The sequence below is a fragment of the Mustelus asterias genome, chromosome 1, assembly GCF_964213995.1.
Source record: "Mustelus asterias chromosome 1, sMusAst1.hap1.1, whole genome shotgun sequence".
In the NCBI taxonomy this organism is placed as follows: Eukaryota; Metazoa; Chordata; class Chondrichthyes; order Carcharhiniformes; family Triakidae; genus Mustelus; species Mustelus asterias.
In genome coordinates, this window is record NC_135801.1 from 51,292,539 (window position 1) to 51,310,665 (window position 18,127).

The 18,127-nt window shown below is 43.7% G+C and overlaps 1 protein-coding gene across 5 annotated transcripts in view; it reads right to left on the bottom strand.

Moving 5' to 3' along the window:
* Window positions 1–13,339, bottom strand: part of otud4 (OTU deubiquitinase 4) — a 111,334-nt gene extending 97,995 nt beyond the window's left edge. For all 5 annotated transcript variants that reach the window (XM_078212098.1, XM_078212097.1, XM_078212099.1 and 2 more), the window contains exon 1: window positions 13,003–13,339. In XM_078212098.1, coding sequence (XP_078068224.1) covers window positions 13,003–13,173 — 171 coding nt within the window. In that variant the 5' untranslated portion in view covers window positions 13,174–13,339. The remainder of the gene's footprint in view (window positions 1–13,002) is intronic.
* Window positions 13,340–18,127: the final 4,788 nt, after the last annotated feature.

Genomic DNA, 18,127 nt, shown 5'->3' on the forward strand with positions numbered 1-18,127 from the left:
ATAAAGATGCACTCTTACACAAGCTAACCTAGACACTGGACCAAAGTAGTCAACCAGTTACTGAATTGCAGTTGCCTGAACACATATCCCTCCCTCACAGTATTCTTTCTCATTGGCAACATTTTTCAATAGTATTTCATGTTTCTTTTCCCATCTAAATGTGTAAGATGCATCAAAAACTTGATCGCCAATCTTATATGGCAGCAATGTAAAGTCAAAGAAGCCGTGAACCTGCATAGATTCAATAAGTTTAGAGTGGATAGAGCTGATAATAAAAGTGAGAACCAGGCTAAATATTGGAAGTTCGGGGGGGGGGGGGGGGGAGTGAAAAAAGAAATAAGAGGAACAAAGAAAGAATATGAGAAGAGATTGGCAACAAATATACAAGGGAATCCAAAAGTCTACTATAGACATATAAATAATGAGGGTAGCAATAGAAGTGGAGTTAAAAAGAAACCTACTCATGGAGGCAGGGGATGTAGTAGTAGTGATGGGAAACATGACAATAGTGGTGAATTGTTTTATCTGATTGGAGAAAGATGTACAATGGTGTTCTGCAGGGGTCAGTACTAGGACCAGTGGTTTTCTTGATCTCTAATAAATGGCCTAGACTCAGGTGGACATACACAATTTCAAAATCTGTAGATTACACAAATCTTCGAAGTGTAGAGAGCTAGGAGGTGGATAGTGACTGAATCCAAGAGGACATCAGCAGGCTGATGGAGTGGACAGATCCGTGGCAGATGAAATTTAATGCAGAGAATGCAAACTGATACACTTTAATGGAGATAACAAAGAGCAGCAAAATAAACTAGAGTACAATTCTAAAGGGAGTGCAGGAACTGAGTGACCATGGGGTAGGTGTACACAAATCATTGAAGGTGGTAGGGGAGGTTGAGAAAGTGATTAATAAGGTGCACAGGATCCTGAATTTTATAAATAGAGGCACAGAGTACAGAAAAGCAAGGAAACAGTTATAAACCTTTACAAAATAATGGTTCTGCCTCAATTGGAGTAGCATGTTCCATTCTGGGCACCACACTTCAGGAAGGAGGTGAAGGCTTCAGAGAAGGCACAGAAAAGATTATGAAAATATTTCCAAGGATGAGGGACTTCAGGTACGTGAGCAGATGGAAAAGCTGAGGTTGTTCTCCTCAAAGAACAGAAGATTTAAGAGGAGATTTGATAGAGGTGTTCAAAATTATGAGGGGTCTCAGGAAGAGTAGATAAAGTAACAGAGGTAAAGAGAACAATAAGACAGATTTAAAGTGACTGACAAAGGAACCAAAAACAACATGTAAATTTTGTTTTTGTAATGTGAGATTAGAATTTGGAATACAATGCCTGAACGAAAGAATGGTGGAGGCGGATTCAATCATAGATTTCAAAAGATAAAGTACCTGCAGGAAATAAAAATTAAATTACACTTGCAGAGAGCCAGCACAGGTTGGGAGGGCTGAATTACTTCCTTCTGAGCAGTAACCATTCTGTCATACTAATTAAATGAAATCAGACTGCTGTCTTTCAACTGTTGACAGATTTCTACAGACCTCAGTAAAGCCAATATTTTCTGTAATAACGGACATCAGCATGGAATTTTGACAAATTTCCTACTGATTGAGACGGCGAGTACATTATATTATCTCCAAATTGTGGCCAGTCAATTCCAAATACAGTTAAGGAATCAAAGGAAATGCTTTAGAAGCCAAGATTCCCAATGGCAGAATCAGCTATTCCACAATGCAAAGATTCATGGAAGAAACAGTTCCCATTTCTCCAAATATTCTAAAGTTAAGGTTGTGCAAGATGTTCCCCAAAAGTTAGAAAAGAAAAAGAGAGAAAACAAAACAAGTGTATTACAGGTTTGGGGTGTGTCAATGACCAAAAGAAAAGAACGATGTTGTAAAAGTATAATCATGGCCAGAAGTTAGCAACTTGCAGCTGAGAAAACTAAAGGACCAAAAAGGATGCACTTAAACGTTGAAATGGAATATAATGGAAAAGATCACAGGTGGAAGCATAAGTTGTGAAACAAAGAAATTGCCTGATTGAGCAACAGGACGAAAGATAATTCTAGATGCAGAAGCACAAATTCTCTGTTACCTCAGAAAATTCTGAGTTCAAACTCAACTAGTGGGAACAGCAAATGACAAATGTGCAAAAAAGAAAGTCAGGAAGCCTCATCTCAAAGCAAGGGAGATGGTTAAATGGCAAATTAATCAAACTTTGATTGAAGTCAACAAAGTATAATTTCACTTTACATCCTTGACTTAGTGGTAATTATCTCAACTCAAGGACCAGAAAGTCATAGGTTCAAGCTCTATTCTAGGTACTGTGTTAATTGCATATGTATTTGTAGTTAATTGTATGCAAATAATGGGCATTAATTGGGGATTCATTTAGAACCATAGAACCATAGAAAATTACAGCTCAGAAACAGGCCTTTTGGCCCTTCTTGTCTGTGCCGAACCATTTTTTGCCTAGTCCCACTGACCTGCACTTGGACCATATCCCTCCACACCCCTCTCACCCGTCCAAGTTTTTCTTAAGTGACCCCCGCATTTACCACTTTATCCGGCAGCTCATTCCACACTCCCACCACTCTCTGCGTGAAGAAGCCCCCCCCTAATATTCCCTTTAAACTTTTCTCCTTTCACCCTTAACCCATGCCCTCTGGGTTTTTTCTCCCCTAGCCTCAGCGGAAAAAGCCTGCTTGCATTCACTCTATCTATACCCATCAAAATCTTATACACCTCTATCAAATCTCCCCTCAATCTTCTACGCTCCAGGGAATAAAGTCCCAACCTATTCAATCTCTTTCTCTAACTCAGCTTCTCAAGTCCCGGCAACATCCTTGTGAACCTTCTCTGCACTCTTTCAACCTTATTTACATCCTTCCTGTAACTAGGTGACCAAAACTGTACACAATACTCCAAATTCGGCCTCACCAATGCCTTATATAACCTTACCATAACACTCCAACTTTTATACTCGATACTCCGATTTATAAAGGCCAATGTACCAAAGGCACTCTTTACGACCCTATCCACCTGTGACGTCACTTTTAGGGAATTCTGTACCTGTATTCCCAGATCCCTCTGTTCAACTGCACTCTTCAGAGTCCTACCATTTACCCTGTACGTTCTTCTTTGGTTTGTCCTTCCAATGTGCAATATCTCACACTTGTCTGCGTTAAATTCCATTTGCCATTTTTGAGCCCATTTTTCTAGTTGGTCCAAATCCCTCTGCAAGCTTTGAAAACCTTCCTCACTGTCCACTACACCTCCAATCTTTGTATCATCAGCAAACTTGCTGATCCAATTTACCACATTATCATCCAGATCATTGATATAGATGACAAACAACAATGGACCCAACACCGATCCCTGCGGCACACCACTAGTCACAGGCCTCCACTCAGAGAAGCAATCCTCCACAACCACTCTCTGGCTTCTTCCATTGAGCCAGTGTCTTATCCAATTTACTACCTCCCCATGTATACCTAGCGACTGAACCTTCCTAACTAACCTCCCATGAGGGACCTTGTCAAAGGCCTTGCTGAAATCCAGGTAGACAACATCCACCGCCTTCCCTTCATCCACTTTCCTGGTAACCTCCTCGAAAAACTCTAATAGATTGGTCAAACATGACCTACCACGCACAAAGCCATGTTGACTCTCCCTAATAAGTCCCTGTCTATCTAAATATTTGTAGATCCTATCCCTTATCACACCTGCCAATAACTTGCCCACCACCGATGTCAAACTTACTGGCCTATAATTTCCCGGATTTCTTTTGGAACCTTTTTTAAACAACGAAAAACATGAGCCACCCTCCAATCATCCGGCACCTCCCCCGTGAATACTGACATTTTAAATATGTCTGCCAGGGCCCCTGCAAGTTCAACACTAGCTTCCCTCAAGGTCCATGGGAATACCCTGTCTGGTCCTGGGGATTTATCCACTCTGATTTGCCTCAAGACAGCGAGCACCTCCTCCCCTTTAATCTGTAAAGGTTCCATGACCTCCCTACCTGTTTGCCCTGTTTCCATAGACTCCATGCCCATTTCCTCAGTAAATACGGATGCAAAAAAACCATTTAGTATCTCCCCCATCTCTTTTGGTTCCATACACAGTCTACCACTCTGGTCTTCAAGAGGACCAATTTTATCCCTCACTATCCTTTTGCTCCTAACATACCTATAGAAGCTCTTTGGATTTTCCTTCACTCTGTCTGCCAAAGCAACCTCATGTCTTCTTTCAGCCCTCCTGATTTCCCTCTTAAGTAGCTTCTTGCACTTTTTATACTCCTATTTGTGCACCTATAAGTAGATAGTGAGTGAAACAGTGGTTGTTGGGTGAGGAGGTGTGTGTATCTCTACAAATAAATGTTTATAAAGTGTAAAAGATTGGCTCCGGTTTATCCTTCACCATCTGGATTTATGGAATAAGCGTGTTGCACCTTTCAGTTTTCAGATGAGATATTAAACAGAGGCCCCGTCTCCCATCTCAAGTGGATGTAAAAGATCCCAAGGTACTGCAGTATTCAAAGAAGAGCAGGGAGTTCTTCCAGTGTCTTGGCCAACATATATTCCTCAATCAACATCACTAAAACACAGTTCAGCAGAAGAGTTATATATGGACTCGAAACATAGAATTTCTTTGGTAAGATCGCCCCCTAAGTGGTAAACGAGTGTGAAAATGGGGGGTGCCTTTTTTTGGGCGAGTTAAAAATCGAATAACTCTGTCAAAAAAAGTGAAGTCAAACCTCTTTCTGGCCAGCAGGTGGAGGGGGCTGGGCCCAAGCTCGCTCATAGCCAGCACAAAGCAATAGAGGGAACATTTGTGCATGCTCAGATCTGTGTTCTGTGAGGTGACCACCTCCCCCAGCTACTACTGGCCTCCGTGGCCAATTCCCCTCCCCCCTCCTGCTGGCCTCCACAACTGATCCTGCAGACCCCCCCCCCCCCCACCTTTGCAGGACTCCGCAGTCAACTCCCATCCCCCACGTGCACAGACCGGTCAACGCTGGTCACAGTGTGCAGTACTGCCCCCCACCCCACCCCCATCCCTCCACAGTCGACATTGCCAATGTGCCAGGCTGGCATTGCCAGGGTGCACGGCAGGCAGTTGAGGGCACCCTCCCTCTGCCCCCAACCTCCCGGGGGGTCTCAATGGCCTCCAGTACTATTGGCAAGGCCAACACGTCTGGTCCCCGTTGAGCGGGACCATACGTAATCCTCACCGAAGAGAACCTTCACCAGCGAGGCCGCAGAGGCAAGTGAGCCCAGATAAATCCATCTCGGGCTTACTGGTAATATTTAAATTCTAATTTCACCCTTTTTGGGTGCAAGGCTGATCTTGCCAGATACTTGGTGCCGGAAGGAACGCAAGAGGTGAGAAACCAGGCGCAAACCTGAACTCTCAGCTCTCACGCAATCTTACCGGCTCACCCCGCCCATCGGCTGGCAGGGTAAATAGGCAAGATCGCAACCATAAACTCTGTTTCTCTCTCCTCAGATGCTGCCAGACCTGCTGAACTTATCCAGCATTTTCTGTTTCTATTTCACTAAAACTACATCTTAATTGTAACTGTACTTCACTGATCATAATGCACTTTGGGACATCCTGAAGTCATGAATGATATAAAAGGTCTATGTACTTTGCTTCATAAACTAAATATGGCTTACAGTAAATGAATTAAGGGAGGACCATAAGACAATCTGTGGAAGAAAATTTGTACGTGTGCAAGAGAGAGGGGTGAGCATGCGCGGGTGAAAGGGGCGAGAATATGAGAGAGAGATGTGTGTGTGTGTGTCAATATGAGAAAGAAGAGCGTATGTGAGGGAGTGAGGCAAGTATGTGTCTACATTTGTGAGGGAGAGAGGTGCTTGTGTCTTATGAGAATCAGCTTTCCAGCATCATTCCTCCCATTAAAAATGATAACGGGTAAGACTTAAGTATTTTTCTAATCAGGAAACAGTTTAATTTATACTAGATTACCCACTCCTAAAGTGGGTGCTTCATTTCAAGGGTTAACGTTAAGGTGCTAGTGAGGATGGTTTGGTCAGGAGTTAATGTGAGGTAGTCATGTAGCTGGCGAATGTATTTGTGACTGTGTGCCTCTTCCAAATATCTGCATAGATATAGCTAGAAAAGACTGGTTTACATTTGATTTTTGTAATTGCAGCAAAAAAAAAAGGTATCGACATTGTGAGAATGCTTGGGGTTCCCTGAAGCTCTTGGGAGGTCCATAGGGGTTCCGCGGCTTGATAAGTTTGAGAAACTTTGGGTTATGCTTTAAAATCAGCACCTATCATGCACTCGGAAAATTCCAAAATACTTCAAAGCTCATTTGTAGTATGTTTGTTTTGAAAGCACTATTTGAACAACTGCACGGGAGATCTCCCTGTGTCATCAGCAACATTTTATACCTCAACCAATATCACTATAAAACTACATTAATTGGTCATTTATCTGCTGGTGTTTTATTAGTCTTTGCTTTGCACAATTTGGTTACCTTAGTCTGGATTTTACGGACAGAGTCAGGCATGACAACTAGCCCACCGCCTTCCTGCCCATCCCTGACTAGATCCCCATAAACCGTAGGTGGGTGTGTGCCAAAATCGACAGCCCACCTGCCATTTCTAAATAAATAGTTAATGGGCAATTGAGCTTGTTGATAAGGTAATTGACCCACATAATACACTGCCAATGCCACAAAATGACTCGCAGGGGCAGGCAGGCTAGATTCGGAAGGCAAATATTTTTAAATAACTCTGTGGAAAAGGCAGGAGGGAAGGGGTGTATCTTTTGGGGAAGTGTCCTGTGCACATTGGGGACACTACCCCCTGCCACTAATCAAGTGATGGGCAACCTAAGCTAATGAGTGGGCTGCATGAGTGGCCCTCCTGCATCTCAATTGTGCATGCTCACTGTGACCCCCATGAATGAGTTTTAATACATTTAATACATGTTGAATATTTCATAAGTTATAGAAAATGCTGAATAATTCATATATTAATAAAACTATCAACTTCAAGTGGCAAAAACAGAAGAAATATTTACACTTGATTGGACACAGAGGTAGTGCATGACCATCACAATGTTGTGTGCAATCAGCACACGCCTCACTTCACTTGCCCTTGCTTTACGTGCGTTTCACTTCAGTTATACCTGTAGAGAAAAAGCTACACGGATGGAAACCTGTGGAATGTAGCAACACTGTCTGTGGGAAACAGTCAACATGGGCCACAGGTTGCCCATTACTGCTCTAATCCAGTGCTCCCCCTTTGTTTCGTCCTGCCTGGCTTTCAAAATCCACTTCCCCATCCCTCTCCCTCGGCAGCCCGATCCCATCCCACCCAAAAAGCCAAGGACATATCTCAGTCTAGGATCCACTGAATTTCTCCAAGGGCCTCCTTGCAGTCCCAGCAGCAAACACTACAGAGTTCTGGAGTCACAGGGACTGCTGCAGCAAATAGCTGGAAATTCGCGAGAGTAGGACTTCTTCCAACTGAGGGGAGGAAGTCCAATGCTCATCTTTGTAGCAGAACAGCCTTCTTGAATGTCATGAATCAATTCCAGCCTCCCGGACAACCTGGATCCACTACAGTTTGCCTACCGCTGCAACAGATCCACAGCAGACACCATTTCCATGGCCCTGCACTCAACCCTGGAACACCTAGATAACAAGGACACCTTTGTCAGACTCCTATTTATTGACTATAGCCAGACTTCAACACTATTATTCCCACGAAACTCATCTCCAAACTCCGTGGCCTGGGCCTTGGCACCTCCCTCTGCGACTGGATCCTGAATTTCCTAATTCACAGACCACAGTCTGTAAGGATAGGCAACAACACCTCCACGATCAACCTCAACACTGATGCCCCACAAAACTGTGTTCTCAGCCCCCTACTATACTCCTTATACACCTATGACTATGTGCCAAACTTCCCCTCCAATTCGATTTTCAAGTTTGTTGATGACACCACCGTAGTGGGTCAGATCTCAAACAATGATGAGACAGAGTACAGGAATGAGAAAGCGAATCTCGTGAACTAGTGCAGCAACAATAATCTCTCCCTCAATGTCAACAAAATAAAGGAGATTGTCATCGACTTCAGGAAGCGTAAAGTAGAACATGCCCCTCTCTACATCAACGGGAACAAAGTAGGAAGGGCCGAGAGCTTCAGGTTTTTAGGTGTCCAGATCACCAACAACGTGTCCTGGTCCCCCCCATGCCGACACTATAGTAAGAAAGCCCACCAACGCCTCTACTTTCTCAGAAGATTAAGGAAATCTGGCATGTCAGCTACGACTCTCACTAACTTTTACAGATGCACCATAGAAAGCATTCTTTCTGGTTGTACTATAGCTTGGTATGGCTCCTGCTCTGCAAGGAACTACTAAAGGTCGTGAATGTAGCCCAATCTATCACGCAAACCAGCCTCCCATCCATTGGCTCTGTCTATACTTCCCGCTGCTTCGGCAAAGCAGCTAGCATAATTAAGGACCCCACGCACCCCGGACATTCTCTCTTCCACCTTTTTCCGTTGGAAAAATGATACAAAAGCCTGAGGTCACGTACCAACTGACTCAAGAACAGCTTCTTCCCTGCTGCTGTCAGACTTTTGAATGGACTTACCTTGCATTAAATTGATCTTTCTCTACACCCTAGCTATGACTGTAACACTACATTCTGCACTCTCTCGTTTCCTTCTCTATGAATGGTATGCTTTGTCTGTATAGCGCGCAAGAAACAATACTTTTCACTGGATGTTAATACATGTGACAATAATAAATCAAATCAGTCAATGTGGTACCAACTTTCCTTCCATTGGCAGCACAATTAGGCCACACAGCACCAGGGACCCAGGTTCAATTCCAGCCTTGGGTGGAAGGCTGCGTGGATGTTCTCCATAGAAATCATAGAAGTCATAGAAATCATAGAAACCCTACAGTGCAGGAGGCCGCCATTCGGCCCATCGAGTCTGCACCGACCACAATCCCACCCAGGCCCTACCCCCACATATTTTACCCACTAATCCCTCTAACCTACGCATCCCAGGACTCTAAGGGGCAATTTTTTAAACCTGGCCAATCAACCTAACACGCACATCTTTGGACTGTGGGAGGAAACCGGAGCACCCGGAGGAAACCCACGCAGACACGAGGAGAATGTGCAAACTCCACAGAGACAGTGACCCAAGCCGGGAATCGAACCCGGGACCCCGGAGCTGTGAAGCAGCAGTGCTAGCCACTGTGCTACCGTGCTGCCCATGTTCTCCATATTCTTCAGGAATAGTGCCAGAAGACTGGAGGATAGCAAATGTTGTCCCCTTGTTCAAGAAGGGGAGTAGAGATAACCCTAGTAATTATAGACCAGTGAGCCTTACTTCCGTTGTGGGCAAAGTTTTGGAAAGGATTATAAGAGATAGGATTTATAATCATCTAGAAAGGAACAATTTGATTAGGGATAGTCAATACGGTTTTGTGAAAGGTAGGTCATGCCTCACAAACCTTATTGAGTTCTTTGAGATGGTGACCAAAGAGGTGGATGAGGGTAAAGCGGTTGATGTGGTGTATATGGATTTCAGCAAAGCGTTTGATAAGGTTCCCCATGGTAGTCTATTGCAGAAAATACGGAGGCATGGGATTGAGGGTGATTTTGCAGTTTGGATCAGAAATTGGCTAGCTGTAAGAAGACAAAGGGTGGTGGTTGATGGGAAATGTTCATCCTGGAGTTCAGTTACTAGTGGTGTACCGCAAGGATCTGTTTTGGGGCCACTGCTGTTTGTCATTTTTATAAATGACCTGGATGAGGGCGTAGAAGGCTGGGTTAGTAAATTTGCGGATGACACTAAAGTCGGTGGAGTTGTGGACAGTGCGGAAGGATGTTGCAAGTTACAGAGGGACGTAGATAAGCTGAAGAGCTGGGCTGAGAGGTGGCAAATGGAGTTTAATGCGGAAAAGTGTCAGGTGATTCACTTTGGGAGGAGTAACAAGAATACAGAGCACTGGGCTAATGGTAAGATACTTGGTAGTGTGGGTGAGCAGAGAGATCTCGGTGTCCATGCGCATAGATCCCTGAACGTTGGCACCCAGGTTGATAGGGTTGTTAAGAAGGCGTACAGTGTGTTAGCTTTTATTGGTAGAGGGATTGAGTTTCGGAGCCATGATGTCATGTTGCAGCTGTACAAAACTCTGGTGCAGCCGCACTTGGAGTATTACGTACAGTTCTGGTCGCCGCATTATAGGAAGGATGTGGAAGCATTGGAAAGGGTGCAGAGGAGATTTACCAGGATATTGCCTGGTATGGTGGGAAGGTCTTATGAGGAAAGGCTGAGTGACTGGAGGCTGTTTTCGTTAGAGAGAAGGTTAAGAGGCGACTTAATAGGGGCATACAAGATGATCAGAGGATTAGATAGGGTGGACAGTGAGAGACTTTTTCCTCAGATGGTGATGGCTAGCACGAGGGGACATAGCTTTAAATTGAGGGATGATAGATATACGACAGATGTCAGAGGTAGGTTCTTTACTCAGAGAGTAGTAAGGGCGTGGAATGCCCTGCCTGCAACAGTAGTGGACTCGTCAACATTAAGGGCATTTAAAGGGTCATTGGATAAACATATGGATGATATTGGAATTGTGTAGGTTAGATGGGCTTTAGATTGGTTTCACAGGTCGGCACAACATTGAGGGCTGAAGGGCCTGCACTGCACTGTATTGTTCTATGTTCTATGTGATGCGTGAGTTTTTTCTGGGTGCTCCAGTTTCCTCCCACAGTCCGAAGATGTGCAGATTATGTCGGTTGGCCATGTTAAATTACCACTTAAATGTCTATAGATGTGTAGGTTAGATCAATTAGCCATGATATATGTACAGGATAATTGGGATTGGTGTGGGTCTGAGTAAGATGCTCTTTCGGAGAGGCGGTGCAGACTCAATGGGCTGAATGGCCTCCTTCTGCATTGTAGGGATTCTATGGAGCAAGCAATTCAAACCTCCCCATCCCCAGGTAAAATTCAGTCCCAAGTTTTCCTTTAACAGGCTGCTTTTACAGGAAAATTAACAGCATAGCATGTCAGTGCCACAGTTACTAATATGCAATTTGACCAGTAAATTCCAGGGATTGAAATACGCCATGAGTTCTGAAATCACCAAAACTTAACTGGGAACATAGGAACAAGTGTTAAGCCAGAATCTATTCCACTGTTCAATATGATCACAGTATCCTATCTCCATTTACCTACCATGGCTTCACAACTCCATAATACATGGCTAGCAAAAATGATCACTCGCAGATTTAAACTTATCAATTCAGCTAGCAAATGCTACTTTTTTTATAAGAGCTTTTGACGCTTCACAAGAAGGCTATTCAGAAGAAAGTGTTTTCTAGTTTTTGGTGTCAATGGCCATTGTCAGATTCTAAGGATTTGTTTGCTTTTATCAGACTCCCCTATCAGCACAAAAACTTCTCTATCAATGCTATAAATTCCTTTCAAAGCCCCAAAATCATCAGTTAAAGGACCACATAACATCCTCTATTCCAAGTGATATACGACTAGTTTATCTAACCACGCCTCATGATCTAATTCCTGAAACACTAATAACATTCAGGTACTCCAGGGCCAATACATCTTTCCTAAGGTGCACTGCTCAGAATTATGCACAGTTCCCATATGTAGTCTAACTAAGGCTTTGTGTAACAAAAATTTCCTCCACTTGAATGTCCAATCATTTTTAATGCGATGCCTGTCAACCTTTCTGACCCAATAAGTTAAATTGCATTCCTGCATGTAGTCAATCATTACACTTTTAAAAATTTTAAATAAACATTTTTAGGAAACTTTTTCTCCTTTGCAAACCAATCCTTTTATATCTCATTTTGTACTGATTTGACACTAATACACACCCCTTCAGCACCATGCCTTTCACAATCCTTAAATCTTATTGGTTAAGGATGGACAATATTGGTGCCACCATTCACTGAGGTCCCAAATTTCCTTCTCACACTGTTACAAGATCAAACTTACAGTAAGTTACAATGCAAATTTTTTGATCAAAAAGATTTAGGAAAATGTCCAAACAATGGCACATACCATGAGCTGCCCCATTACAACAGTATTTACACTTCGGAAGCTCTTGGCTGGCTGAGGGAAACATTAGGACATCTTAAGTTTGTAAAAGAAATTACATAAATGCAAGTTCTTTGTTTCAAACATTTACACCTAGTATTCCAAACCTAAATATAAATACACTTTCACACTACATGGCTAAAAATTACCTTCAAAATGTTAAAAACGTTAACAAGTTATTATGAGATTGGTGGTAAAATATGGAAACATTGCAATAGAAAGTCACAAACACGGCACGGTAGCACAGTGTTTAGCAATGCTGCTTCACAGCTCCAGCGACCTGGGTTCGATTCCTGGCTTGGGTCACTGTCTGTGTGGAGTTTGCACATTCTCCTCGTGTCTGCGTGGGTTTCCTCCGGGTGCTCCGGTTTCCTCCCACAGTCCAAAGATGTGCGGGTTAGGTTGATTGGCCATGCTAAAATTGCCCCTTAGTGTCCTGAGATGTGTAGGTTAGAGGGATTAGTGGGTAAAATATGTGGGATATGGGGGTAGGGCCTGGGTGGGACTGTGGTCGGTGCAGACTCGATGGGCCGAATGGCCTCTTTCTGTACTGTAGGGTTTCTATGATTCTATGAAACAATAATCTCATAATTCACATATTTTAATACCATGTAAATTATTTACATTTGTTTAGCTCGAGTATTTACCGACGAGTTAAACATCTTTAGTGTACTGGAGAAATCCCAGAGTACAAACTGGCGAACATTTTTTGTTGATAAGAGTTGCAACCAATCGCGCAACGCAAGGAAGAAAATAATATGAGCTGTTTTTGGATGCCTTGATTGTAAGTAACATGTCTAATTCAATTATAGACAGATACAGCATGTAATAGCATTTTTATTTTACTTAAGCGTGCGAACCTGTTCAGAAACAGCTCTGAAGAGACAAGACCCATCCTTGGCAATTCTCTTTCGGTATAGACCCTGGCTCTTCAAGTATTCATCCAACAGAGATTGTCCGGGATGACTGGTATTGCAGCGTTCCGAGGCCTCGCAGCCTTTGCCTTTACCGGCAGTCTCGCCCCTCTCCATCTCAAGTGGCCACCTCACGCCTGTTGTGCGAGCACATGCTTACATTAACTGCTCCACCACGCTCTCTGCTCCTGGACAAAGTTCCAGGCGTCTAGATGCGATTGTCCTACAGCAAGAGTCCAACTCCGTGCGGCCATTTGTTTTGACAGGATGCATTCTGGATGATGTAGTCCGGTCTCGTCCTCCTGCGCAGGCGCCCCTCTACAAAAGGACGACACGACCCACAGTGCAACGCGAAGCCTCAACAGAAACCGCGGAAAGAAAAAGTGAAAGTGAACAGAAGCAGCTCCATAAACAGTTCCGGCCAGTGTGTAATGGGAGACGCTAATGTCGAAGTCAAATGTCAAGATTTAAGCTTTTGATCGCTTATAAATCATTCCCAATCACGGGACTAGTTTTTAAAGGCAATTCACTGCAATGTTTATCAGACAAAATTTGACAGCGAGCCATATAAAGAGCTATTAGCACAGACGACCAAAAGCTTAGTCATGGAGGTAGGTTCGAAGGACTCATTTAAAAGGAAGAGAGCGAAGTTTAGGGAGGAAATTTCAGATATGAGCACATGGACCGTTAAAAGTGTGGTCGCTAATGATGCTGCAATGACATGGAAACAGGCTCTTCAGTCCAACTTGTCCATGCTGCCCTTTTTCCTCTTGACCAGGGCCTCCTTTGACATGTTTGTCAGATAGATAGCAAAATGGCTGTCCTATTCTACCACAAGTTGCATTCCCCCACAACTGCACCTCTCCCCCCCCCCCCCCCCCACGCCAATCAAGATAAAGGCCAACTATTTCCATAATATCTCATCCTTACCTCGCCTCAGTTCATCTGCAGCTGAAAATCTCATTTGTACTTTGGATGGCACCACACTTAACAGTGCCAATGTACTTTTGGACAGGTTTTCAGATTTAATCCTCTGAAACTTTGCGTGCATCAAAAACTGTTGCCTACGTGCTAACCATCCACCCTGACTGATATCTCAAGTTTAAAGTTTTCATCCTTCTGTTTAAATCTTTCCATGGCCTTGCCTATTCCTTTCTTTGCAACCTCTTCCTGCAACCCTCTGAGAACTCAGCATTCCTCCAAGGTTGGACTAAGAAGAAGGAGGCACATGACATGCATAGGCAGCTGGGATCAAGTGGACCCCTTGAAGAATATAGAGGGTGTAGGAGTAGAGTTAAGAAATCAGGCGGGCAAAAAAGGGACACAAGATTGCTTTGGCAGATAAGGCAAAGGAGAATCCAAAGAGCTACAAATACATAAAGGGCAAAAGAGGGAGAGAGTAGGGCTTCTTAAGGACCCCTTGAAGAATATAGAGGGTGTAGGAGTAGAGTTAAGAAATCAGGCGGGCAAAAAAGGGACACAAGATTGCTTTGGCAGATAAGGCAAAGGAGAATCCAAAGAGCTACAAATACATAAAGGGCAAAAGAGGGAGAGAGTAGGGCTTCTTAAGGATCAACAAGGTCATCTGTGTGCGGATCCACAAGAGATGGGTGAGATCCTAAATGAATATTTCTCATCAATATTCACTGTTAAGAAAGGCATGGATGTTAGGGAACTTGGGGAAATAAATAGTGATGTCTTGAGGAATGTACATATTACAGAGAAGGAGATGCTGGAAGTCTTAAAGCACATCAAGGCAGATAAATCCCCGGGACCTCATGAAGTGTATCCCAGGACGTTGTGGGAGGCTAGGGAGGAAATTGCGTGTCCCCTAGCAGACATATTTGAATCAGCAACAGCCACAGGTGAGGTGCCTGAAGATTGGATGGTGGCAAATGTTGTGCCTTTGTTAAGAAGAGCTGCATGGAAAAGCCTGGGAACTACATGCTGGTGAGCCTCATATCTGTAGTGGGCAAGTTGTTGGAAGGGATTCTGAGATACAGGATCTACAGGCATTTACAGACGCAAGGACTGTTTAGGGACAGTCAGCATGGCTTTGTGAGTGGAAAATCATGTGTCACAAATTTGATTGAGTTTTTTGAAGGGGTAACCAAGAAGATAAATGAGGGCAGTGCAGTTGATGTTGTCTACATGGACTTTAGCAAGGCCTTTGACAAGGTACCGCACGGTAGGTTGTTGCATGAGTTTAAATCTCATGGGATCCAGGGTGAGGTAGCCGAATGGATACAAAATTGGCTTGATGACAGAATGTGGAGATGCCAGGGTTGGACTGGGGTAAACACAGTAAGAAGTCTCACAAAGACTTCTTGATGACAGAAGACAGAGGGTGGTTGGAAAAGGTTGGTTTTCAAACTGGAGACCTGTGACCAGCGGTGTACAAAGAGAACAAAGAAAATTACAGCACAGTAACAGGCCCTTCAGCCCTCCAAGCCTGCACCGACCATGCTGCCCGACTGAACTAAAACCCCCTACCCTTCCGGGGATCATATCCTTCTATTCCCATCCTATTCATGTATTTGTCAAGACGCCCCTTAAAAGTCATTACCATATCTGCTTCCACTACTTCCCCCGGCAACGAGTTCCAGGCACCCACTACTTTCTGTGTAAAAAATCTGCCTCGTACATCTCCTTTAAACCTTGCCCCTCGCACCTTAAACTTGTGCCCCCTAGTAATTGACTCTTCCACCCTGGGAAAAAGTTTCTGACTATCCACTCTGTCAATGCCTCACATAATCTTGTAGACTTCTATCAGGTCTCCCCTCAATCTCCGTCATTCCAGTGAGAACAAACCAAGTTTCTCCAACCTCTGCTTATAGCTAATGCCCTCCATACCAGGCAACATCCTGGTAAATCCTTTCTGTACCCTCAGGGATCAGTGCTGGATCCATTGTTATTTGTCATTTACATTAATGATTTGGAGAGAATTTAAGAGACATGGTTAGTAAGTTTGTAGATGACACCAAGATGGGTGGCATAATGGACAGTGAAGAAGGTTATCTAGGATTGCAACAGGATCTTGATCAATTGGGCCAGTGGGCTGACGAATGGCAGATGGAGTTTAATTTAGACAAATGCGAGGTGATGCATTTTAGTAGATCGAACCAGGGCAGGACTTACTCAGTTAATGGTAGGGCAATGGGGAGAGTTATAGAACAAAGAGATCTAGGGTACAGGTTCATAGCTCCTTGAAAGTGGAGTCAGAGGTGGACAGTGGTTAAGAAGGCATTCAGCATGCTTGGCTTCATTGGTCAGAACATTGAATACAGGAGTTGGGACGTCTTGTTGAAGTTGTACAAGACATTGGTACGGCCACACTTGGAGTACTGTGTACAGTTCTGGTCATCCTATTATAGAAAGGATATTATTAAACTAGAAAGAGTGCAGAACAGATTTACTAGAGTGCTACCGGGACTTGCTGGTTTGAGTTATAAGGAGAGACTGGATAGACTGGGACTTTTTTCCCTGGAGCATAGGAAGCTTACTGGTGATCTTATAGAGGTCTATGAAATAATGAGGGGCACTAGATAGTCAATATCTTTTCCCAAAGGTAGGGGAGTCTAAAACTTGAGGGCATAGGTTTAAGGTGAGAGGGAAGAGATACAAAAGGGTCCAGAGGGGCAATTTTTTCATACAGAGCGTGGTGAGTGTCTGGAACAAGCTGCCAGAGGTAGTACTAGTGGCGGGTACAATTTTAAAAAGCATTTAGACAATTACATGGATAAGATGGGTCTCGAGGGATATGGGCCAAATGCAGGCAATTGCGACTAGCTTAGTGGTTTAAAGAAAAAGGGCAGCATGGACAAGTTGGGCTGAAGGGCCTGTTTCCATGCTGTAAGCCTCTATAGGAGCCCTGGTGGGTGATGGAATCAGTGCTGAGGTAACACACAGTTTGAATTGGGATTAGAAATAATGGTTATGATCTTCCCAATGTTTTGTCAATGTTCCAGGGCAGCTCGGTGGCAGAGTAGTTGGCACTGCTGCCTCACAGTGCCAGGGACCTGGGTTCAATTCCTGGCTTTGGTCACTGTTTGTGTGGAGTTTGCACATTCTCTCCATGTCTACGTGGGTTTCCTCCCACAGTCCAAAGATGTGCAGGTTAGATGCATTAGCCATGCTAAATTCTCCCCCAGTGTACCCAAACAGATTCAGAGTGCGGCAACTAGGGGATTTTCACAGTGACTTCATTGCAGTGTTAATGTAAGCCTACTTGTGACTAATAAATAAACTTAACTTTACATCAAGGACTGGATACCAGACATAGATTCTGACAAAACCTTATGAGGTCAAGAGGGGTGATGATAGAGGTAGAGTTGGATGCCATCAGCATACACATGGAACCTGACATGTCTTCAGCTGATGTTGCCAAGGGACAACAAGTAGATGAAAAATAGGATGCGATCAAGGATAAAACCTTGGGGAATCCAATGGTGTGCACTAGTTACCCCTCTCATGAGTATCCCTCGTGCCTTCAGCATTTCTTCAGCAAAACACCATCAACTGCAAATTTGGTAAAAACTCTCCTACAAAAATATCCAAATGACATCACGTTTTATTTCCAAAATGAGATTTATGGGTCAAAATAGCTGTTTGGAGACTGAGCCATGAATAGTGAGTAAGAAAATACCCTTTGGCGATACAGCATTTTTTCTCATTTCTCTGCCATCTCAATTCTAGTAATAGAATTCAAGGGGTTTAAGTTAGGGAGGAGTTCCTAGCTTCCTTTGAAAATTCTACTCTTGAAAAGCCTCAGAGGAACTTGTATTTTCCTTTGAGACTTTCAGAAGGTGTTCAACCCTTCACTGACTAATTACATTGCAGAATTAATGTCTTCATTTGGAGCAGAAGACTGAATTCATTGGGCATAGGAGATTAGATGATTTTAGAAGATGAGTTTGGGATGAGTAGCTCTATGCACCTTTCAACTGCCCAAAGCTAATCCTCTGCATGCAAATAACTCCATCACAGGAACCTGGGACCATTCTCCAGCCTGAGGTGATTGTGTTGTCAGACTTTGTGTGACTGACATCCAGTTCTGGATGAACTGCAATTT